General features: G+C 60.7%; 4 protein-coding genes and 1 long non-coding RNA gene across 19 annotated transcripts; 4 read left to right on the forward strand and 1 right to left on the reverse strand.

The window, feature by feature from the left end:
• Positions 1-279: 279 nt before the first annotated feature.
• On the forward strand, positions 280-4,471 carry LOC309851972 (uncharacterized protein). Of its 5 annotated transcripts, none has more exons than XM_082707956.1 (10): positions 280-471; positions 1,372-1,548; positions 1,912-2,019; positions 2,156-2,227; positions 2,453-2,541; positions 2,638-2,877; positions 3,312-3,557; positions 3,649-3,777; positions 4,046-4,189; positions 4,339-4,471. In XM_082707956.1, the coding sequence occupies exons 1-10, from the start codon at positions 404-406 to the stop codon at positions 4,386-4,388; spliced, it is 1,323 nt and encodes a 440-aa protein (XP_082564082.1). In that variant the 5' UTR covers positions 280-403; the 3' UTR covers positions 4,389-4,471. The 5 variants fall into 5 exon arrangements, with proteins under 5 accessions (XP_082564082.1, XP_082564083.1, XP_082564084.1 ...); XM_082707957.1 differs by lacking the exon at positions 280-471 and adding an exon at positions 609-844; XM_082707958.1 differs by lacking the exon at positions 280-471 and adding an exon at positions 852-970.
• A 98-nt stretch (positions 4,472-4,569) lies between these two features.
• Positions 4,570-16,290, forward strand: ACAP1 (ArfGAP with coiled-coil, ankyrin repeat and PH domains 1). Of its 2 annotated transcripts, XM_082707953.1 has the most exons (22): positions 4,570-5,217; positions 5,769-5,826; positions 9,464-9,583; positions 9,767-9,820; positions 9,917-9,975; positions 10,214-10,397; positions 10,537-10,581; positions 10,703-10,798; positions 10,947-11,021; positions 11,103-11,212; positions 12,158-12,209; positions 12,305-12,405; positions 12,694-12,817; positions 12,920-13,131; positions 13,588-13,657; positions 13,782-13,876; positions 13,976-14,145; positions 14,671-14,843; positions 15,245-15,354; positions 15,441-15,551; positions 15,866-15,915; positions 16,107-16,290. In XM_082707953.1, the coding sequence occupies exons 1-22, from the start codon at positions 5,165-5,167 to the stop codon at positions 16,205-16,207; spliced, it is 2,223 nt and encodes a 740-aa protein (XP_082564079.1). In that variant the 5' UTR covers positions 4,570-5,164; the 3' UTR covers positions 16,208-16,290. The 2 variants fall into 2 exon arrangements, with proteins under 2 accessions (XP_082564079.1, XP_082564078.1); XM_082707952.1 differs by having other exon boundaries at positions 4,613-5,217; positions 12,694-13,131.
• On the reverse strand, positions 11,882-15,354 carry LOC309851977. Of its 2 annotated transcripts, XR_014305020.1 has the most exons (5): positions 15,215-15,354; positions 14,919-15,061; positions 13,465-13,670; positions 12,932-13,169; positions 11,882-12,507 (listed from the first exon to the last, which is right to left on the reverse strand). It is a non-coding gene; the product is annotated as an uncharacterized lncRNA (long non-coding RNA). The 2 variants fall into 2 exon arrangements; XR_014305019.1 differs by lacking the exon at positions 12,932-13,169.
• A 629-nt stretch (positions 16,291-16,919) lies between the features above and the next one.
• KCTD11 (potassium channel tetramerization domain containing 11) lies at positions 16,920-20,077 on the forward strand. 2 transcript variants are annotated; one of them, XR_014305018.1, is made up of 2 exons: positions 16,932-18,804; positions 19,988-20,077. XR_014305018.1 is itself a non-coding variant. In XM_082707968.1 (1 exon), the coding sequence occupies exon 1, from the start codon at positions 17,721-17,723 to the stop codon at positions 18,417-18,419; it is 699 nt and encodes a 232-aa protein (XP_082564094.1). In that variant the 5' UTR covers positions 16,920-17,720; the 3' UTR covers positions 18,420-19,688. The 2 variants fall into 2 exon arrangements, 1 of the variants encoding a protein (XP_082564094.1); XM_082707968.1 differs by lacking the exon at positions 19,988-20,077 and having other exon boundaries at positions 16,920-19,688.
• On the forward strand, positions 19,905-21,910 carry TMEM95 (transmembrane protein 95). Of its 8 annotated transcripts, none has more exons than XM_082707967.1 (7): positions 19,905-20,137; positions 20,302-20,358; positions 20,544-20,624; positions 20,726-20,746; positions 20,904-20,984; positions 21,120-21,223; positions 21,342-21,418. In XM_082707967.1, exons 1-6 carry the CDS (start codon positions 19,969-19,971, stop codon positions 21,209-21,211), a joined length of 501 nt encoding a protein of 166 aa, XP_082564093.1. In that variant the 5' UTR covers positions 19,905-19,968; the 3' UTR covers positions 21,212-21,223; positions 21,342-21,418. The 8 variants fall into 8 exon arrangements, with proteins under 8 accessions (XP_082564093.1, XP_082564086.1, XP_082564092.1 ...); XM_082707960.1 differs by having other exon boundaries at positions 19,954-20,137; positions 20,904-21,018; positions 21,342-21,910; XM_082707966.1 differs by having other exon boundaries at positions 19,954-20,137; positions 20,904-21,018; positions 21,120-21,207; positions 21,342-21,910.
• Positions 21,911-22,955: the final 1,045 nt, after the last annotated feature.

Raw genomic sequence — 22,955 nt, forward strand, 5'->3', positions numbered from 1 at the left:
CTGGGGCCGGGAATGCTTTACGGCACTGCCGGGCGACGGCGCATCCCCGGCTGGGGAATTAATGACCGCCGCGGTGGGAACGGAAGGACGACGGGGTCGGGCGGGCTTGCTTTACGGCACAACGAGGTGACGGAGTGGGCCCGACAGCCGTGCAGACGGGGCAGGGAGCTTTTGCGACAGCGGTAGAAACGACGGCCGCAGGCGTCTTTACGACGCAGGGGATGCTGCCCCCCCCTTCAGCTTTGCGACAGCGGCCCCGCCGGCCCCGCCCTCGCCGAGGCAGGCGATTCCTAGAGATGGTCGTTTTCCGGCGAGGGGGGAGCAAGTGTCCCCTCCGCTGCGCCTACTGCGGGCGGGAGCGTGGCGTCCGTGGGATTCGGAGAAGAGACCCTGTAGTTAACGCATGAAAACCTCGGCCCCCTGCACCTCGAGAGCGCACGTTTCGCGACAGTGTTGCCACGCCTCCACTTGGTATCTCCCCTCCCGTGAGAGGCAAAGCGGGCTGGTTTAGGGGGGATACAAGGGCCCGCGGCATTTCTAAGGAAGCCCACCTTGAACTCCCATCCGGCCAAACCCTTAAGTCCTAAGGCCGCGGACAGAGTCCAGCAAAACCCTGGCCGCGGCGGTCTCCTGCGACGGCTGATGGTCTGCCCCCAAACCCCAGCTCTCGAGCTAGCTCCCGCCCGACCCCGAGCTCGCGCGGAGGTGGGAGGGCTGTGACGTCACAACCAGGCTTCTCGGCCCCGAACAAGGACCCTGATTGTGATTGGATAATGCGGATGAAGGCGGTGATGGGGAAGAAGGGCGGGAACAAATCCCAGAGACAAAGAAAGAAGGCCTTTGGGTGGGACACAAAGGGAGGGGCCCCGGCCCGAGGTCCCTCTATAAAGCTTGATTCCGGGGCCGCGGCTTTAGGGAGCATAGCGGACGGATACCCGGGCTTCGGCTGGATGGTCCCCAGCCCGGGGCGGTGGGGGCGGGGCCTCGGGGCGGGGCCAAGTTGAACCGGGAGGCGGGGCGGGGCCGCTGACAGCGGTCCCCGGGTGGGGCCATGGAGAGGCGGGAGGCTCCGGGGGCTGCTGGCGGCCTCCGCGGGGAATCCCCGGGAGCGGCACCCAAGGGTGTGCCAGAAAGAGTCGGAGCGGAGGCGGCCGACGCCGGGCCGCCGTCCGGGGTGGTCCCGTCTCAGGGTTCTGGGCCCTCCCCGCACTCCGGGGAAATCGTAACTTGCGCTCCTGGTTCTAGCCGGCCCACCGGGGGGGTAGCTGTCCTTGGTTCGGGGCCCCACCGGCCCCCGGGGGAGGTTGCGAGCCTCAGCGCCGGGTCCGGGGCACACCCTGACGGATTACCTGCCCCCTTCCCTGAAGCCAGTGTGTGCGGGACCTGCAGCCCCGGGTCGGGGGGCTCTGGGGTGTGCAGCTGGGAATGCAGTCCATCGCGCTCCGGGTCAACCTGCTTGAACCTCCACAAACCTTGTGAGGACTGGCCCCGCAGCATCCTAAAGACCAGCACCACCATCCTGATGCAGAAATCCCTTAGCGCTGACAAGTACGGAATCCAGCTCGGCCGGCTCCCGGCGCCGAGCCCCGAGGGAGGGGTGCCGGACACTGGCGGGGGCGGAGCTCGGGGAGAGGGTGGAGTCCCGACAACCTGGAAGCCGGGACGGCACAGGGCCACTGGGTGGGAAACCCGAGGTCCCGGGCCTTGCGGAGAGCAGCGGGTGCCCAGTCCACGCTGGCTACACAGTGCGTGCAGATCATTGGGTGTAATCCCGATCCCCAGGCTCCTCTGCCTCGGACACGACGAGAGGGTACAAGGAAAAGGTTTTGAATGAAGGAATGAGGGAGGGCTGTAAGGAGGAGGCCGCCGGGAAGTCTCCTCCCCATTTCTTGTGTCTTTCCCCTACTCCAGGAAAAAGGCCCAGCGGTGGGATGAAATGAACATCCTGGCCACCTACCACCCCGCTGACAAGGATTATGGGTTTATGAAGGTGGATGAGCCCAGCACCCCCTACCACAGGTGCGGAGCCCGCAGCCCTAGCCTTCAGCCCAGACCCTTCACTATTCAAAGGGGGTTTGGGGAGGCAGAGAGGTCTCAGGGACTGGATACTGCCTGGTGCCCCCCCTCTCAGCCCTGCTCCCTCCCTCTGCCGCAGGCTGCAGGACAGCGATGAGGACATGCCTGGGGCGGTCTCTCACACAGTGACTCCCCAGGCGCTGGCTGAAAGGTGAGAGGCCCACCAGAGATCAGTAGGGATGTGGGGCCTCTTCCTTCCTCCACCCCTGGGGTCAGAGCCCCCTCTGCTTTTTGGCCACCAGAATGGGAAGAACTTCAATTCCTATCAGGACTGACCAAGGCCAAGGTGGGAGAGAGCAAGGCAGTGAGTCCTCATCTACCACCTGCCCCCCTTGTCCTCTCCCCTTGGGTGCCAACTAGTCTCCTTCCCCTTCAGGTTTGCAACAATGGACAATTTCTACCCCAAGGTCCTGCGGTACCGTAATAAGAGAACCTCAGAGTCTTCAGACATCTTTTCCAAGACACGTGAGATGAGGGATCGGGGCTGAGTGGAAAGGGGAGGCAGAGTGAACCCTCGGCAGGAGCCTGGCAGGAAAGCCCAGCTCTTACCATGGCCCACAGACTCCAGTGATTTTGACAAGCACCGAAAGTCGCACTATGATGAGGGAAAGTTCCTCAAGGCTCAGAAAAGCCTTCCCTTCAGTAAAAACAAGCCCTGCCATGGGGCTCACTCCAGTCTGGGCAGCGGTAGTCGGGTCATGGAGCCCAGGCCTGTGGAGAGAGGCCGGATGGGAGGACTGACCGGAGAAGTCCAAGATGAGATTTGTCTGGTGACCAGGAACCACGTCCCAGAAGTCAAGGGTTAGCCCTGGGTCTTGAGAGGGAGGTGATGGGAGGCAAGCCCAGGGAAGACAGAAAGCAGCTGGGGGCGTCTGGGTGACTCAGTGGGTTAAAACCTCTGCCTGTGGCTCAGGTCATGGTCTCGGGGTTCTGGGATCAAGCCCTACATCGGGCTCTCTGCTCGGCAAGGAGCCTGCTTTCCTTCCTCTCTCTCTGCCTGCCTCTCTGCCTACTTGTGATCTCTGTCCAATAAATAAATAAAATCCTTTTTTTTAATAAATAAAATCTTTAAATTAAAAAAAAGAAAGAAAGCAACTGGGGTGGGGTCCTCAGCACGACCCTCAGGAAGCCCGAGAAAGGTGTGGGGGATGGAGAGCTCGCTGGGGTTTCCTAACGTGGGAGAAGGGCATAGAATGGAGATGAGAACCCAGGGCCTGAGCTTCTCCCCTGTGCAGGGGGGGCTCTTATGGACACCTGTGGATCCCTGGATGCCCCAGGCAGCTGGAAGACTCAGCGTGATTGGGATGACTCCTCAGATCCCCCTACCTTCAGAAACCCATCCCTGCCTTCAGCCACCGTCGTGTGGGACCAGGACGTTGATCAGCAGCGCAAGGAGTATTATAGCAAGGGAAGGTACCTCAGATGCTCTCCCCACCCAGAGCTTGAGGAGGACACAGAAGACGAGCCCGAGCAGTGGGACAGTGAGAGCCGGCGGGGTCAGCCCGGGGCAGGGGGTGCCGACAACCAACAGACTTGAGGGGTGCCCCAACCTTGACCCCCTGATCCTGCCAGGCTCTGCAGATTTTACCTGGGTGATTGAGAGTCCCACAGGCACTGAGGTCCGTCTACTGGAGCACACAGAAAGCCCCGTTCAGGATCCCCGGGCCTCCGAGGAGTCCCTGGCAGGGACATCGCAGCCTGGTGAGGGCACTGGGCCACAAGGCTTGGCACTGGGCCACAAGGCTTGGCTCTTGGCCAGCTCCCATCCCCCCAACCGCCCTTCTTTGCATATCAGGGTAGATCGCAACAGATGCCAAGAGCGGCCTCAAGCATCCTGGTGTGCAAGGCCCAAGTTGTACAGAGAGGAACCGGGGAGGCTCAGAAGGGACGGGAACCCCCTCTACCTTGGGACTACCTGCTGGCCCCATGCCTCCTCCCTGACTCCTCTCTGCCACTCACCACATTGCAGGGTCTGCCCTATCCTCCAAAGACAGAGCAGAGTCAGGCTGGTGTCAGTGGGTGATATCCAAGGGGCTCGACTGGCGAAGCCCAGAAAGCTTGGAGAAGGAACTTGGAAGCAGCCCACACTCTCCACACCAAAACCAGTGCAGATGTGAGCCTGGGCAGGGGTGAGGGGCTGCCTGCGCTGGCCAGGGAGGGTGAGGGCCTGAGTGGGTAGCTTCTACAGAGTTTCAGGGAGGCAGGGGCCAGATCTCCCACCTGTTACAAGACAGCCAGTGACCCATTCCTTTCTCCATCCAGATGAAACCCTGCAGATTCGATGGACACAGGAGGAGGAAAGCAGACAATAAAAACTGTAGCCAGCCTGGGGTGAGATGGGGGCCAGCGTCTCCCAGGCCTCACCCCTTCCAGGTGGACAATAAAGAGAAGTGCAGGAGCCTGGGTGCTGTGACTTGTTCACGGAGGATGGGCCTGCTCAGTCACCGAGGACAGGGGAGGAGGGAGGGACCTCCACACACAGGAAACCACAGTGAGCAGAGCAGAGAAGAAAGCTGGGAGCAGCCTGGCGGACTGAACTCAGCAAGGGCTTTCGAGGCCCAGAAGCAGGGCTGCAGCAGGGGGCCGGCGCTTGGTGTGGCTCGATCAACCTTATATGTACCATGTTAGCATCTTTAGTTCTTCCAACAAGCCTGGGGCCTGGGGAGGGCCATCATCCCCACTTTCCAGATGAGCTAACCTGAGGAATCCATGAGCTTGCCCAGGGTCCCTCCGAGAAACAGAATCAGGACTTGAGCCTACATCTGCCAGCCCCCCAATCGCTGTGTCCCCAAGGAGAAAGTCAGAGGGCCCAGGGCTCCCAGGAGGAAGGGGACAGCCAAGTCTCAGTGGGCGGGGCTACGGCTTCTCCGCCTGGCCCCGCCTCTGCCCCTCCCTTGCGCAGCCAGCAAGTGTGAAGTGAGAGGTCCTCCTTGGACACCCCTTACCCTTGGAGAAGGAATTGGGCACCCCCCCACAGGCTCTTCCCCAGGAGAGGACCCCCTCCTCCTTCCTCATCAACCCCTCCGGGGGCAGGGAGCATCTCCACTGTGTACCCCTGCCCATCAGTCCCAAGACAAGACAAGCTGAGATGACTGTCAAGCTGGATTTCGAGGAGTGTCTCAAGGACTCACCCCGTTTCCGGTAAGTGTGCACAGGTCTGGGGGACACGGGGGTGAGGTCCAACCCCCCTAAAACACACACACACAGCCACCACGCACATAGCACACAGCCTTCCCCAGGCCAGATGTCCTTCTAGGGGACAAGTTCATAAAGGAACAAGATCAAACTCGAGGGCCAGAGTAGCACCTCCACTAGGCGACCCCGGGCTCTGATACTCTGCACCCCCTTTCTGGGCAGAGGGGGCCGCTCCAGCCCGTCTTCCCCCCAGAGCTGACACACTCTCCTCCCGTCTTGGGGACCCCTGCCCCTCCCCCAGCACCTGCTGGGGCGGTTAGCAACTTCCTGCCTGGGCCACATCCACCCTCCCATTACCCTTCCTGCTCAGCCTGGGCCCCACGAGCTCCCACACTACACAGAGGAAGGGAGCCCAAGAGGGCGGGTGGTCAAGCCCCTTCACCGATCAGTTTTTCTGTCTGTCCCATTACACACTAATCCCAATGCCAACCTTCCTGGGGGGCCCGGACCCAATGCACCCAGACTCTGTACCGGTGACCCTGTGCCTCTCTTCCCAGAGCCTCCATCGAGCTGGTGGAAGCCGAGGTGTCAGAACTGGAGACCCGGCTGGAAAAGGTGATGGGGCAGAGGCAACCCAGGATGGCATTAAGATGAGAGGGGCGGGCTGGGGAGAAAAGTGGAGAACCTCAAATAGTTCCGAGCATTGTTGAATGCTAACCATGTGGGCTAAATACTATGGGGGTCACAGAGAAGGAGGTGGGGGCTATGTACCCCCAAGGAGCACAGGGTTTTGGAAGACCAGACTCCCTGTGGGCTTCCTGGGTCAGCTGCAAGCCCAGCCTCCCCCTGGGCCCTGGGCCTCCAGACACAGGGACGGCAAGATGTTTGCCCCCGGGCAGCCCACAGATGGCCTTGGGGAGATAAACCAGTTGAGTGAGACATTTAAACCTCAGACAGGAAGGCCATCCCGGGCCACTTTTCATAAAATGGGCACATGTGTGCTGACAAGGTGACATCAATTTGGATGGAAATGCAGCCACAGGAGCCGCGGGTGGCTGTCCCCTCCCTCTGCCACATGGCATGACTGGATCATGGGAGCGCTGTCTTGTGCCCTTGGCCATATTCCGTTGGGGCAGGATCAAGTCGTGTGTCTCACGCTGGTGGGGGGGTGATGCGATGGAGGGGACCATCCAGGGTCACCTGAGAGCATGTCTGTCACACTTGCCAATTTGCTTTTTTTTTAAGATTTTTTGTATTTATTTGTGTGAGAGAAAGAGCCAGAGTGAGCGAGCATGAAAAGAAGAAGGGTCAGAGGGAGAAGCCGACTCCCCGCCAAGCAGGGAGCCTGATACGGGAGTCAGTCACAGGACCCCAGGATCACGACCTGAGCCAAAGGCAGTTGCTTAACCCACTGACCTACTCAGGCACCTGCCAATATGTGTTCTTGTTTGTTTTTCCCCACTAGAACGTAAATGCCATGAAGGACTTTTATGTTCTGTGTTTGCTCAGTCCTCAGTGCCTATCCCACAGTCTGAAAGTTAGCCAACCATCAATTAATAGATAACATATTTTTATATATAATTTTTAAATTTTTTTTTTACAGATTTATTTATTTTAGCAATAGAGTGCCTATGAGCAGGGGAGTGGGAGAGACTCTCAGGCCGACTCCCCGCTGAATGTGGACCCTCTCCCCTCCCCCTCCCCACCTACATGGGACTCCATCTCTCAACCCTGAGATCATGACCTGAGCCGAAATCAAGAATCACAGGCTTAAGTGACTGAGCCACCCAGGAGCCGCTAAGCCTTTCTCAGTTAATTACAGACTTGCAAGAAGTTGCAAAGATAGCACGGGGAGGTCCCACTTACCCATCACCCAGCTTCCCCCAGTGCTGGCCTCTTGTATAAGGCTAGTATGTTACCAAACCAGGAAAGTGATGAGGGCATGACACAAGGAACAGCCTAGAGAACTTACTTGGATTCTACCCATTTTGCATGTACAGTTGACTTTTGAACAACCTGAGGGTTAGAGGCGCTGACCCTCCATACTGTCAAAAATTTAAAATATAATTCCTTTAAAATATCCAAAAACTTTACTGATAGCCCACATTGATCAATAATGGAAACAGTCTATGAACATGTATTTCGTGTGAATCATATGTAACGTATACTGTTTTTACAATAAAGGGAGCTAGAGGAAAGCGTTAGAAAGTCAGAAGGAAGAGGGGTACCTGGTGGGGTCAGTCCAGAGAGCGTGCAACCCTGGATCTCCGGGTCATGAATTCAAGCCACATGTTGGGTGGGGTGCCTGGGTGGCTCAGTCAGTGAAGTGTCAGGTCATGATCCCAGGTCCCCGGATCGAGTCCCGCATAGGGCACCCTGCTCAGAGGAGAATTTGCTTCTCCCTCTGCCTCTCCTCTCAGCCCCGCTCGTGTTCCTTCCCTCTCTCAAATAAATAAATAAATAAAATCTTTAAAAATAAAAAAAAAAACACATGTTGGATGTAGAGCTTACTTAAAAAAATAATAAACAAAATTTTCAAAACAATGAGTCATAAGGAAGAAAAATACATGTGCAGGACTGTACTGTGTTTATCCAAAAAAGTTCACTTAGAAGTGGACCAGTGCAGTTCAAACCCATGTTCAAGATCGATTGTGCTCTTTCTTTCAAAAAGTCTTTGTAATTCAATGGCATTTAATCACATGCATATGTTCTTATAACCAGAATCACATTCAAAACACAGAAATCGGAGCGCCTGGGTAGCTCGGTAGGTTAAGCGTCTGCTTTCAGCTCAGGTCATGATCTTAGGATCCTGGGATTGAGCCTCACATCTACCTCTGGGCAGAGTGTGGTGTCTGCTTAGGATCCTCTCCCTCCCTCTGCCTCTGCCCCTCCACCCCTCATGTGCTCTCTCTCTGTCTTTCTCTCTCTCTCAAGGAAGGAAGGAAGGCAGGAAGGGAAGGAGGGGAAAAGGGCACAAAACTCTACCACCAGAAGGAACCATTCGGTGCAGCCCTTTGTCCAGCTTCCCTCCCCTGCCTTCTGTCACCCGCAGCAAGCTCTCAACTGTTCTTCTCCAGACTTTTGCCATTTCTAGAATGTTCCATAAGCGCAACCGTCCATTATGTGGCTTCTCTCTTTTTCTTCTCTCAGAGTATGCCCTTGAAGTCCACTCAGGTTGTTACGTTTCAGCACAAGGAGTTCCTGTGTGGATAGTCCGTGCCTTTGTGTTGCTGAGCACTCTTTCGTTGGCACGGATGGACAAGTTTATCCCCAGTTCTGTCTCAGGAAGTCTCATTTTTGGGGAAAGGGTGGTGGGTAGGGAAGAAACAGCCACTCAGGATCCCAGCTGCAGCCAGTGACACTGTGAGCATCTGGGTCCTTGCGCCTGACCACAGACAGCTGGCGGTGGTACCTGATTAGGTCGGGTCGTAGCTGGTCGGATCGTGGCTGGTCTCCTGACCATGACTCACCCTGTCGGCCACTTTCAGGTCCATTCTATTTCACTGCAGCCTTTGTCAGCCCTCGAAAGTGTCTATCAGTTCAACCAAATTTCACTGATGACCCAGGGCCCCAACTCTCCGAGACCCCGCTGCCCCGGGATTTCCCCACACAACTTCCCTGGTGGTCTCCTGCCCCCTGGGCTGAGCTGAAGGGCTCCTTAGACACTCACTCTATCCCAGCTGTGTTGACTCAGGTCAGAGCCAAGCGGTGTCCCCTCAGGGACCGTGGTTCCCAAGCCAGGGCTCGAGATCAGGAGACCTCACTCCAGCGCCTGGCTCTTCCAGAGGGACCCTCCTCGGGCCAGATGCAATGGGCCCCTGGAGCACCCTAAGGTGCCATGTTTGCTTTAGCCTGGTGGCCGGATGGCTAATTCATCTTAATAAGGGGGATGCTCAGTGAGCACGGGGTGGGATGACTCCAGACAGGGAAGGGCTGACGAACCTACCCCCAGCCGGGTGGCCATTTATCCCGCAAGCCGGACACTGACCGAGGCTGGGGTTTCCGGGGAGTGCTGCACCCAGGCAATTGGGGGCAGGATGGGAGACAGGGCAGGGGACAGAGGAAGACGTTTGGGGGTGGAGAGGAGGCGACACTAGCTTTGGTGAGAGGCTGGGAGAGGTTTGTAGCTGGGCACAGAGCCGTGGGAGCCAAGACGCAGATTGAGAAATCTCCCTTCCTGCCAAAGGGAGAGGAGGGGCGCCCAGTAAGGGGGCACATGGCATAACCCCCCCTTAACCCCGTTGCTTCTTAGCTCCTCAAGCTGGGGAATGGCCTTCTGGAAAGTGGGCGCCATTACCTTGCCGCTGGCCGTACCTTCGTCGCGGGCATTTGTGACCTCGCCCGCCTGGGTCCCCCAGAGCCCATGATGGCGGTATGTCGAGCAGGCTGGGGTCTGCAGTGCAGAGATTCTCTGGAGGGGGAGGGAGGGCCTGGGGTGTCGGGGTGCCAGGCCGGAGCAGGGCTGGGGCTGTGGCCTGAGACAGCCCTGGCAGGCTGGGTGCAGACAGCCTGCCGGCCCACGCCTGGTACTCTGTCTCTGCCTCTCCATGCCCAGGAGTGTCTGGACAAATTCACCGAGAGCCTTAACCACAAGCTGGACAGCCACGCGGTAAGGGGGGGGGCACAGGAGGGACTGGTGGTGGGGAGCAGTGCTCTCTGTGGCCTGACCCTCCCCTGCCCATTTCTGTTCCCCGCACCCCCACAGGAGCTTCTAGATGCCACCCAGCACACACTGCAGCAGCAAATCCAGACCCTGGTCAAGGAGTGAGTTGGGAGGGGAAACCAGTCTTCTGTCCCTCTTCCCGCCACCTTAAGGGCCCCCCTGAATGGAGGAGCTGTGAGGTTGGGGGTTTCTGATGGCCCGACTGCTGTCCCCCATCCCCACACCCCCTTGGAGTCCGGACTGGAAGGCCATACATGGGCCACCCACCTGGGACTTCTCTGCGGGGGCTGGTGGGGGTGGGTACCTTGTTCTGCACGTTACCCCTTCCCTCCACCACAGGGGTCTCCGGGGGTTCCGAGAGGCTCGCCGGGATTTCTGGAGGGGGGCCGAGAGCCTGGAGGCTGCTCTCATCCACAACGCTGAGGTCCCCAGGCGCCGGGCCCAGGAGGCAGAAGAGGCGGGAGCTGCCTTGAAGACCGCCAGGGCCGGGTACCAGGGGCGAGCACTGGATTATGCCCTCCAGGTACCTGCCGCCACCTGTCTCCCTCCCCGTCCCCCGGGATCCCAGGGCCTCTGGCCCCTCAAGGCTGTCAAGGCCCCCGTGCATTGGGAAAGGGCACTGTGTTTTCAAGACTGACCTGAGGTTTTTGGGGGACCCTCAGATCAACGTGATTGAGGACAAGAGGAAGTTTGACATCATGGAGTTTGTGAGTTTCGGTGTCCATGAGGGCAGGGTGGGGAGGAGCCTGCTGATGGGGGCCGGGAGGGGAGAGGGAAAGCCAGAAGGTTCCCCTGTCAGCTCTGCACCCTGCCCACCTTGTCGCCCAGGTGCTGCGTCTGGTGGAGGCCCAGGCTACCCATTTCCAGCAGGGCCACGAGGAGCTGGGCCGGCTGGCCGGGTATCGCAGGGAGCTGGGCGCTCAGGTGAGGCCCTGGTGGGCGGTGGGACGGGCGGTGGTGGGCACCAGGGTGGGCAGGCTGGTGGTGTAGGGAGGAAGGGGGCTCTGAGAGGCTGTCCGGTCCTGGTTGGGGGAGGTCGGAGGATACCTGAAATGTCCCTCCTTCCGCCCAGTTGCACCAGCTGGTCCTGAATTCGGCACGCGAGAGGAGGGACATGGAGCAGAGGCACGTGCTGCTGAAGCAGAAGGTGAGGCCTCCGGGTGCGGTGGGGCCTGGCTCAGGCCCCTCTGCCCACTTCAGCTGCCTTTTGAGCCCCTTGTTCCCCCAGGAGCTCGGAGGGGAGGAGCCAGAGCCAAGCCTCAAGGAAGGGCCCAGTGGGCTCCTCATGGAGGGCCACCTCTTCAAGCGCGCCAGCAACGCCTTCAAGACCTGGAGCAGGTGAGGGGCGGGGGGACCCCAATTGCCCAAACCAGCTCCATTCAGCGTTTTTTGAATGGTGACAGGGTACTAAGTGGTGAGAAAACGGGCATCAGACCATCCATCCCCAGCAGCAAAGCTGTCCAGTCAATCCTGTTAGGTTGGAAATGTGAGAAAGTAGGGGTGCAGAGAGCTGGTGAGGGGCTGCCATTCTAGAGAATGTGGTCGGGCCGGCTTCCGGCTTCATAGGAAGGTGATGGCTTCCCAGGGAAGACCTGAAGGACACCTGGGGGGAGAAGGTTCTAGGCAGGGGGAGGAGCCAGCACTGAACCCGGGAGGGTCAGAGGGACAGAGAGGGGCACAAGGGTGTGGACAGAGAGAGGGAGGAGGGCGCAGGGAGGGGGAGATGTAGCCGGAGCCAACGAGAGGGCTTTGCGGGCTTCCCTGGGGACTTAGGAACCACTGCAGGGGTGTGCGGGGTCACCTGCTCTGACTTGGCTCCTTCCCATAGAGGATATTTGCGCAAATTGGAAAACCGAACCCCTTCCCTAAGATACTTCCATCTGCCAAAGAAACTGGCAAGCGACTCAGGGCCTCTGGCGGGCTCAGTCGGTGGAGGCTGGGACTCTAGATTTTGGGGCAGTGGGTTCGGGCCCCACGTAGGTGTGGTGAATACTTCAAAAAAAAGTATTATAGCATGAGCCTAATTTTATTGGGAAAAAGCATTTTACTGCCATCTACTGGAACGTTGTCTTCACAATTGCTCAAACCTCGGTTGTCTGGGGTGTGAGCAGCTTCTGTGCACACTGGCACAGCCCTGTGTCCTCCCAACGGGATGGGAGGGTCTGCCCGGCTCTCACCGCCACCCTTATGGGGCAGAGGGCACAGCCTGTCCAGTGTCCCTGTCCCGAGCTCGTCCCGTCCCGATGCCCCCCACGCCCACGACTCTCTTTCTGCCTCCTCCAGACGCTGGTTCACTATCCAGAGCAACCAACTGGTTTACCAGAAGAAGTACAAGGTAGGCAGGTGGCGTCCCGGACGCCGAGGCCCAGGGGCCCTCAGCCCTCGATACAGCTGGCTGGCTGGCTGCCCCTGGTCACCTTCCCCTTCCAGGACCCCGTGACTGTGGTGGTGGACGACCTTCGCCTCTGCACGGTGAAGCTCTGCCCAGACTCGGAGAGGCGGTTCTGCTTTGAGGTCGTGTCCCCCAGCAAGTGAGTGTAGGGCCCATGGCAGAGACATCTTGGAGGTCCCCATCCAGCAGCAGGCATTAACCCTTCGGTGGCTGGATTGGGGGGAGGCCATCTGGGGGTGTCCTGGAGGGAGGGATGGGGCGATGAGGTATATTTAGAAAGAATGGACCATGTAGTCCCAAATCTCTGTTTGGCTGGTGTTTTGCATCTTGGGACGACTGGGCCCCATCGAGTAGCATGTCAGCCAGCTGACCCTGGCACGTGGCTCCCCGGGCCTCAGACTGCCCCCTCTGCTCCCCACTCCTGCAGGTCCTGCCTCCTGCAGGCAGACTCCGAGCGCCTCTTGCACCGGTGGGTCAGCGCCGTGCAGAGCAGCATCGCCTCGGCCTTCAGCCAGGCCCGCCTGGATGACAGCCCCCGGGGGCCTGGCCAGGTGCCTTCCCATGGACGGTGCAGGGAACGGGGGTCCCCGGGGAGGGGAGGTCCACCCCTTCCCCAGGCCCAGGGCCAGTCTCTCTTCCTTTGTCTCCCCCAGGGCTCGGGATACCTGGCTTCAGGCTCCTCAGCTACCCTGGGCTGTGGCGCGATGGCCCGGGGCAGGGAGCCCGGTGGAGGGGGGCATGTGGCCGCCCAGGTGCAGGGCGTGGACGGCAATGCCCAGTGCTGCGACTGCCGTGAGCCAGCCCCAGAGTGGGCCAGCATCAACCTGGGCGTCACCCTCTGCATCGAGTGCTCTGGCATCCACAGGTCACTCCCCGTCACCCCCGTGGGGGCCCCACTCCTTCCTGCTGGGGGGGGGGGAGAGGGCCAGCTGAAGCCCAGCATGCAGGCTCCACCCTCCCTCCCACCCTGCCCTGGCTCACACAGGGCACCGTGTCCTGGTCCTGCCCGAGGAGTTTATTGGCTTGACTGGGGTGTGGGGTCAGGGCTCTTGAGGGCTGGGGAACCCACGAAGAGCAGAGAGAGAGGAGAGGCCTCAAGGCCTCTGTGAGTCTGGCCGAAGCGGGGGTCGGGGGTGCAGGGGGATCCACAGGGTGAGAGAAGGGAGGTGGCTGGAAATGATGAGGCCTGAAAACTGACCTGGAGGAGAAGGGAGAAGAGGAAGCAGTAGGCAGAGCCAGGCCAGGCGGCCCCCAGCCCTGTGGCCTCCTGGTTAGCGCCTACGGCCCCACAGCAGGCCTGACCTCCACTCTGGCCTTCCAGGAGCCTCGGGGTTCATTTCTCCAAAGTCCGGTCTCTGACCCTTGACTCGTGGGAGCCAGAGCTGGTGAAGGTGACTTGGGGCGCTGCGATGAGAAAGGGGGGGCGGGGTGAGTTGCAAGCTGCATGCCCCCAGGGCTCAGACACTCACCTCCCTCCCACCTGTCTGTCTCTGCCTCTGCCTGCACCTCGGGAAGCTCATGTGTGAGCTGGGGAATGTCGTCATCAACCAGATCTATGAGGCCCGCGTGGAGGCCTTGGCCGTGAAGAAGCCAGGGCCTAGCTGCTCCCGGTGAGGATGGGGGTGGGGTGGAGCTGCTTACGGGGAGGAAGAGGGTCTGGGACTGGAGGAGGGGAGACGGGCCCCCTCTTCCCCACCATGCTCTGCCAGGCAGGAGAAGGAGGCCTGGATTCATGCCAAGTACGTGGAGAAGAAGTTCCTGACCAAGCTTCCTGAGATTCGGGGGCGAAGAGGTGGCCGGGGGCCCCCCAAGGGGCAGCCTCCTCTGCCCCCCAAGCCTTCCGTCAGGCCCCGGCCAGGGAGCCTCAGATCCAGGCCAGGTATAGCCTTGCTCAGACATTTATGGAGCCCGGCTGTGTGCCCAGCACTCTGCCAGGAGGCACAGAGCATGAGGCCCTGGCCTTCCCCTTGCCAGGGCTGGGGGTTGGGGGGTGGCCCACACCAGCATGGGTTCTTTTTTCAAAAGGCAAGAGTTTCAGGGGTTAAGTGAAGGACGGGAGGGAGTGTAGGGCTAGACACAGGTAGCGAGGGTCTCAACTGCATGAAAAAAATCAGGAGTGAGAAGGAGCCCGCTGGGGGTCCCAGAGGTGGGTGGAGGGCGTGTGCTTGGCCAGAGTGCAGGGAACGGGGCGTGGAGGCTGAGTGCTCACTGGAGAGGTCTGGGCTGCCCAGTAGTTGAACAGGAAGAGGTTAAGGAATGATGCTGTCCCTGCCCCATGCCTGGCACACACCCCAACCCTCCCCCTCCCACTGCAGTCCTGGGAGTTCCGAAGGCCTCCCTGTAGAGCATCTGGGGACTGTGCTGAGAATTTTGTACCAGACTCACAGCCGATTCCCTCCACCAGAGCCCCCGTCCGAGGACCTGGGCAGCCTCCACCCTGGGGCCCTGCTGTTTCGAGCTGCTGGGCACCCTCCCTCCCTCCCCACCATGGCTGACGCCCTGGCCCATGGAGCTGATGTGAACTGGGTGAACGCTGGCCAAGAGAATGCCACTCCCTTGATCCAGGCCACAGCTGCTGTGAGTCTCACTGACCTCCCCGTCCCTTAGGCTCCTTCCCTCTGATCCCTCTCTGATTTGGGGCCCACCTCTCACCCTTCCTCCGACCCCATAAGGAATGATGACCGAGAGACACTGGTTGCTAGGGGTGTGTGTGGTCTGGGAGCAGATCACCTGGGTTTGAATCTGAGCTCCTACCGCTCACAGTTGTGAAGCTCTGTGTGCCTCAGTTCGCTCATCTGTAAAATAAGGTCACACACCTCATGAGATTGTACTGTGGACTTCACGGGTCAGTACAGCTAAAGAGGTAGAGCAGAGCCGGACACACCATATCCCAGCTCCTGGACAGACCCCATCCTAAAACATCTTGGGTCAGCTTATAAAGATGCTACCTTCTCTTCCTTCTCAACCCTTCTGTGCAGAATTCTCTTCTGGCCTGTGAATTTCTCCTCCAGAACGGGGCGAACGTGAACCAAGTGGACAACCACGGCCGGGGGCCGCTGCACCATGCAACCATTCTGGGCCACACGGGGTAGGGGCGGGCAGGGACCCCGGCTGCGGGAAGGAAGGGCGCGCGGATGGGGTGAGTGGCCGGCTGAACCTCGCTATCCTTTCCAGGCTGGCCTGTCTGTTCCTGAAACGGGGGGCCGATCTGGGAGCTCGGGACTCAGAAGGCAAAGACCCTCTGACCATCGCCATGGAAACGGCCAACGCTGACATTGTCACCTTGTAAAGAGATCCAGGGGCGGGGCTAGAGCTTGCCCCACCCATCTGGGGCGGAGCTAACGCCGGGAGCGGGCGGGATCCCGGACCCGGCCTGGGAGAGGCTGTAGCGAGTGTAGACTGGGGCGTGGAGCAGTAAGGGGGGCGGGCAGGGTCCACGGATGGTGAGGTCCGCCCGCGAGAGGGGCTTCGTGGCCCCAAGCGTCTGCAAGCACTGGCCTTGGGGGAGCAGGTGACTTTACCACCGGAGCTCCGAGGGTGGGCACCTGGGAGTGGGGCCGCCACGAGAGAGTCCCTGGGCCGTAATTCCTCCCCTCCAGGCTCCGCTTGGCGAAGATGAGAGAGGTGGAAGCGGCCCAGGGCCAGGCAGGTAAAGAACCTCCCGCCCCGCCCCACACTGCAGTTCTGGGCTTCTGGGCCCTGAAGGCCCGCCGGGCCGCCCTCGTTACTTCCACGGCCGAGTCCACAGACTCACACCCGGCGCGCGGGAGGGCGCACGGGAGGGCGCACGTCCCCGCGACGCCGCCTAGCGCCCGCCCAGCCCGGCCTCCCTCCCTTCAGGGGATGAGACGTATCTGGACATCTTCCGCGACTTCTCCCTCATGGCGTCGGACGACCCGGAGAAGCTGAGCCGCCGCAGTCACGACCTCCACACGCTTTGATCCCCGGCCCTCGCGCGCCCGCGCCTCCGACCCTGTCTCCCCCTACCCCGCCGCCCCTGGGCCATTAAAGCCTCCGTGCTGTGCGCCTCGCGTCTTGCTTCCCCTGCAGGGCGCCTCCCTCGGGCCAGGCCGGGCGGCGGGCGCGCAAGGGGTCTGCGAGCTCTAGCCGGCGATGTGGACGCGGCCTGGCGCCGGGCGGGTCTGGGGCGGGGCTCTCGGCCTCTGGCGACATGGCCAGACGCATCCGGCCGGGGAGAGGCCGCCCGCGTGGGCTGGGGGGCCGGCCTCCCGGAGGGGGCAGCTGGCGTCGGGCCGGGACTAAGAGGCGGGGTGCGGCCACCCCGGCCGACAGGCATCCCCGGAATGCGGCGGCTCAGCACCCGCCCCTTCGGGAATTCCCGATGGGAGCGACCGGGCGGACACCGCCCCCAGACCCGGGACGGCCGGGCCTCTGGCCACTCGCTGGGCCGCAGACGTGAGGTCGGGCACATCTGGGGGCCCGCGGGGCGGTCGCGGCCACATCCGGAGCGACGTGCCTGAATCACTATGGGGATCCCACCCCCGCCCGCGTGCGCCCGCCCTGCTCGTCCGCCCAGTCTCTCCGGTTCCTGACTCTCGGCTCCCACCTCCACCCCGGCCGCGCGCGAGCCCCGCGGGGGCGGGGGGCGGGGCGCCAGGGAGGCGGGGCTGTCTCTTAAAGGGCCCCAGTCGCTGCCCTTAGGCCACTTCCTGGGGGCGGAGAGGACTGCGGCGGCTGCGGCGACAGCCGGGGAGGCGACGGAGCCCGGGTCCCGAGACTCCCGGCTGCTCCCATCAGAGTCCTTCGGTGGTCCCGGCTCGCGCTGAACGCGCATCCCCGACCCCCGGCCGCTAGGGAGGCACCTCCGCGCCCGCCCCCGTCAGCCCCGCCTCTGCCTCCGGAGACCCGCGCCGGAGCCGGGCCAGGCCAGGCCTGCGACGGGCTCCCGGGCCCCTGCGTGCACTCGCCCGCGGAGACGGCGATCTGCCCGAGAACTCGGAAGCTGGGTACTTCCGAGGGTCGGCCTGTGCTCGCCACCGTCACCTGCTGGTTGGATTCCGGAAACTCGCTGTCTGAAGCCCTCAGAGCCCAGCTGCTGACTCTCCGCCCAGAGTCGAATGCGTCTGGACCGAAGTCTCCCTTCCCTCTCTGGCTTCCGCGCTTTTCAAGCGTTCTCGCAAGCTTTCCGCCGTGTCTGTGCCCGGAAACCGTCTCCCCCACTACCAAGGTAGCTGGGGTGAACCCCAGATCTTACCGCCTTGTGCTCCAACCTGTGCATCCAACCCTGAGACAGTCTGAACTTTATGACCCAGTTTTGCCCACACCCAGGGAGTTCCGCCTTTTCTTCTCTTTCGGTGTCTCCTGTACTCCCCCAAAATTTCGCCGCCTCCTGTGCCCTCTTCGCCCCCCTCTTTTGGGGGCCCTGTGACCCTGAATGTGGGGGGCACACTCTATTCCACCACTTTGGAGACCCTGACTCGCTTCCCAGACTCCATGCTGGGGGCCATGTTTAGGGCGGGCACCCCCATACCCCCCAACCTCAACCCCCAGGGAGGCGGCCACTACTTCATTGACAGAGATGGCAAGGCCTTCCGGCACATCCTCAATTTCCTGCGGCTGGGCCGCCTGGACCTGCCCCACGGGTATGGGGAGACAGCCCTTCTAAGGGCAGAGGCTGACTTCTACCAGATCCAGCCCCTCCTGGATGCCCTGCGGGAACTGGAGGCCTCTCGGGGGGCCCCTGTACCCACAGCTGCCCTGCTCCACGCAGATGTAGATGCCAGCCCCCGCCTGGTGCATTTCTCCGCGCGCCGGGGCCCGCACCACTACGAGCTGAGCTCCGCACAGGTGGATACCTTCCGAGCCAACATTTTCTGCACAGACTCCGAGTGCCTGGGGGCCATGCGGGCCAGATTTGGGGTGGCCAGTGAGGGCAGGGCAGAGGGAGGCCCGCACTTTCGTCTGGAGTGGGCCCCCTGTCCCGCAGAACTCCCCGAGGCAGAGTATAGGAGACTGGGTCTGCAGCCTCTGTGGACTGGGGGGCCAGGAGAGCTACGGGAGGTGGTGGGCACACCCGGCTTCCTGGAGGAGGTGCTGCGGGTGGCTCTGGAGCACGGTTTCCGTCTAGACTCCGTCTTCCCTGACCCCGAAGACCTGCTCAACTCGCGATCTCTGCGCTTTGTGCGGCACTGAACCCGCCGCCTTCCCATCTGGGCTGGGTGGGGGAGAGGGTGGACAGCAAAGGGAACGAAGCCCCCCCTGAAGCCTCTTAGCTCTGCCTCTGGAGCCATGAGAGTCAGGGCTCCCGCTGCACCTGACTGGAGCCCAGGCATGGGCAGCAGCTCCCAAGTCTAAGCGCGCTGAAGGCTCACAGCCACGGGAAGGATCTGGACTGGTGCTCAATCTGGGATGGGTGGGGAAGGTTCCCAGGCTTGTCCCTGCCGGAGACTGGCGGCCTCTAGCGTCTCCTTGGTGGAGCTCAGTATTCAAGGTTCTAGAAAAGTCGGGACACCTCTCTGCCCAGGCTCAGCCTAGCAGGACTCTGGAGGGACACTGGAGTGTGGGAGAAGGACTTCGGGTAGGTGTGATGTGGTCTCCTGGACCGTGGATTCTCCTGCTGCTGAATGGGCCTGCTCTGGCCTGACCAAAGAGAGGCCGAAACACTCTAGAATATGGGAAGGAGGATTCTTTGCCATGTCCCAGGTCACCTACTAAGGGAGACAGAAAGGCTACACCCTACCCTAGGTCGGCTTAGGGAACTGGAGAGAATGCCCATACTCTAGATACCCAAGTGTTTTCTAGGGCCCCATATTGCTGGAGCTGGCCACAGGGACGAGGGTGGCATCTGCTTGGGTCCTGGGCTTGCTTTGTTCACGTGCTCACATGTGCCAGCCAGTGTGTCTGATCGATGTGTGGATCTCTGCCGTCCCGGCTCCTGTCTGCATTGCCGGAGACGGTATCCGTGGGCTCTGCGTGCCTAGGCCGGTTTGGGGTTGCCCGGTGACTCTTTCAAGTAAATCGAGAGTGAGGAGTTTCATCAGAAAGGGGGGGGGGGCTGTGCACATGCATATAGGACATGTAGGACGCATGTAGACTGTGCACATGTAGGCAGGACAGGCCGGTGGAGGTCTCAGCCACCAGGATCTTCCGGGTGGAAGATAAGAGAAGTCCCTGGGCCCAGCCAGGCCTAGGAGGCCCGTGCAGAACTCTCCGTTGCTAAGGCAACTATGGGCACGTTGCTAGGAGATGGCTGGGAAGGCCCAGGCTGCCCAGGGCAGAGGGGAGATGAACAGAAGAGGTGGGGAGAGTGGGGGGAGGACAGGGAAAGGGGTGGGATTTCTGGTTCCCCCATGAATGGGAGACTCATGCACAGCTTCTTCACTGGGGGAAGCACTCGCTCATTATTTATCGCTGGTCATGATTTACAAGAAGAAAAATAAAATTGCTTTGTGGAACCTCAAACTTGTCAAGAGTGCTGAGGACCAGGTTGGGGGGCACTGTCCCCTTCGTAGCAGAAGCCCTGCTTTCTCTGCCCTGGTCTTCAGGTCCTGAGTTCCTTGGGCCCCACCTTTGCCCCAGCCAGAGATGGAACTTGGGTGCCATTCCATAATGTTCTAGAATCCCCAGCTGTTCTGGAACATGCTCCAATCTCCAGGCAGAGTTGGAACTAGGATTATAGGATTCAGAGGCCTTCTCGGCCTCAGTGGGGCGGGCACCCGTCTGCCACCCACCAGCAGGCCTCATGTGGATGCTGGCCTTAGGTGGAGTTTTCCTGGCGACCGCCCAGGCCTGTGTCCTCTGCCACCTCCCAGACCGTGACTTGGCGGGCCGCCTGGCTAAACTCTGCAGCCGAGTAGAGGCTCGGTGGAAGGACTGTAGGGCCTCCTGGAGCTTCCCTGCCTTTGCCTTAGGTAAGCTCAGACATCCAGGGACCGGGACCACCACACCCCCAGTGGCGCAGTCTGTGGCTTCCCAGCTGGGCCCCTCAGCTGCCCCCTCAGACCACAGCCCTCTCTAGACACTCTGGCCTCTTCCCCCCGCGGAGAGAATCACAGGTTCCCGCCTGTCTCCACAGATGAGACGTCCATGAACAATGTCATAGAGAAGACTCACAGAGTCCTGAGGGTCATGGGTGAGGCCAAGGGGCAACGCACGACCCAGGGCCCTGGAGGGGCAGCTGCGAGGGGGCGGGGAGGCAGGGGCAGGGCGGCCAGGTGGAGCCGGGAAGGTGTGATCCGCGAAGGTGCTGCTTGGGAAGGGTGGAGGTGAGCCCGCCCTGGCAAGGCACGGGGAGACACTGCTGCCCTCTCTCCCCAGAGATCAAAGGGTCTCTCTCCTCTCTCCCTTTGTATCGGCATTGGCTGCAAAACACCAAGCTCCCCGCCTACAGCAGGGAAGGTACTGATGCCGCCAGGGATGGGGGCGCCCGGGCGCTGGGAAAAGGGGGGGCGTGGCCGAGCGGCTCCCCTCCCCCCACCCCTCCTTGTCTTTGCTTTCAGCTCTCTGCGCGCCTGCCTGCCGTGAGTAGAAAAGGAAAGAGTAGTGAGGACGCGGGCATCTGGGGTGCTCCAGGAGAGCCTGGCTGTTGTGGCGGAGACCGGGGCGGGGGCGGGGGGAACTCTGGGAGGCAGAGCCGGGGCTTCCCCCGCCCCAGCTCGTTCCCGCTGTGTCCTGCAGGGGGCAGCACCGTCGTGTACAACTGCTCCACCTGCCAGGAACTTGACGTCTGCTGCTGGCCCCGAAAGCGCTGCCTCCCAGGTTCTACCCCTCCGCCCGGCCTCCCCTGGCTCAGGTCTCCGAGCTCTCGGCCACCAACCCTCCCCCCCACCCCGCCCACACTGCGACGGCTGGAGAGGTCGCCGGGTCCCTTACTGCTTCCTGGGTTCCCTGCAGGAAGTCACGATCTCTGGGAAGCCAGGGTTCTGCTCCTCGCTCTCCTGGTGGCTGCCTTCCTGCTGGGTGTTCTGAGCCTCATGGTGGAGTGAGTCGGGGGCGGGGTAAGGGCGGCAGGGGCCTCATCACTTCTGAGCCCCCCAGTACCTTCCCCCACCGTCCCTCCCCCAGCTCCACCCTGCCCTGCCCATCCCAGGCCTCCCACTCTCTGTCTGCCCTCAGGTCCAGTTACTTGGAAGAAAAAAGGACGAGTGAAGGTTTCCACAGCCTCCCAGCCTCCAGTTCTAAAGACCATGAACCCACAACTTCCACTTCCCTCCAAGGGGATCAGCCAGCCCCTGAGTTCCACTCCCAGAGGTTCAGTCTTCCAGACCTGGAAACCCAGACGTCCCCTTGATCCCAGTGTCAGAGGGCCTCCTGGGACCCAGGCACCCCACTGGAAATCTCCTCCCCTCCAGCCCTCAACTAATCAGACAGGAGCAGCCAGCTGCTGGTTCCAGGAAATTATCTACAGAAGGAAAGAATCCCCTCCTCGCCACCCCTCCCACGCCCCCTCCCGCCTGTTCTGGGAAAGCAGGGGCCGCCTGCCCCAGAAGCTCCTCCTGGCCCTCTTGTGACTGATTGGGAATCCGGGAATGAGTATTTTGGAAAACTCCCTCCCTTTAGAGCTGAGACCACATCAGTCATCCTGCTGACAGGCTCTCCCTCCATTTAACATTGTGAAGCCGTGGCCTCCCGCAGAGGCGTCCCTCCTGCCAAGGCCAAGTAAACCTGTTGTCAGATGGCCTCCACCCCTGCCTGGCCTCTGTCTGCATCTGGGGAGGGCAGAGGGGGACGGGAGACTCAGGGTGGCACAGTGGTTCTCGTCTGAAGGACGGTGGCAGTGGGGGTGGGGGGTGGGTTCTGCCCCAAGAGACCTTTGACAACATCTGGGGACGTTTTCAATCGGGGGATGTGCTCCTGGCATCCAGTGGGTGCAAGCCGGGGGTGCAAGCGGGGGGTGCTGGGCTCCACAACGCACAGGGGAGTCTCCAACGATTCTCCTGTCCCAGGACCTCAGTTGTATGTGCTGGAGAAACCCTGGCATTGCCCCCCAGCTGTCAGAAGGTTTCGGTTGGTGGGTGGAAGATGAAACGTAGAAAGAGTTAGCCCGTTCCCAGCCACAAGTCTCAGTCTGAGGGCCTGGGCCTGGAAGGGATCCCAGTCTGCACCTAGACCCGTGGTTTTCAAACTGGGTACCTGGAGGCTCCAGGGTAAAAGCCATCATCCAGCCACCCATTGTAGTCATCTGGGCAGCTTCAAAAACTACCCGTCCTGGGGTGCCTGGGGGGATCAGTCATTTGGGCATGACTCCAGCTCAGGTCATGATCTCTGAGTCCTGGGATGGAGCCCCATGTCCGGCTCCCTGCTCAGGGGAAGGCGGCTTCTCCCTCTCCCTCTGCCCCTCCCCATGGTTCATGCTCTCTCTCACTCTCTATCTCTCAAATAAATAAAATAAAATTAAAAAAAAAAAAACAACAAAAACAACCCACCACTCAGTGGGTTAAAGCCTCTGCCTTCGGCTCAGGTCATGATCCCAGGGTTCTGGGATTGAGCCCATCGGGCTGTCTGCTCAGCAGGGAGCCTGCTTCCTCCTCTCTCTCTGCCTGCCACTCTGCCTACTTGTGAGCTCTCTGTCAAATAAAATCTAAAAAAAAAAAAAAATTAAAAAAACAACCCACCAATTATCCATCCCTGGGCTTTATATCCAGGAATATTGGATTTAGTGGTGTTGAATGGGACCTCGGTTCATCTTACAGCTAGCCAAGACTAGAACCCCTGTTTCGGGGTGCCCAT

Source organism: Mustela nivalis (assembly GCF_964662115.1).
Source record: "Mustela nivalis genome assembly, chromosome: 17".
Lineage (NCBI taxonomy): Eukaryota > Metazoa > Chordata > Mammalia > Carnivora > Mustelidae > Mustela > Mustela nivalis.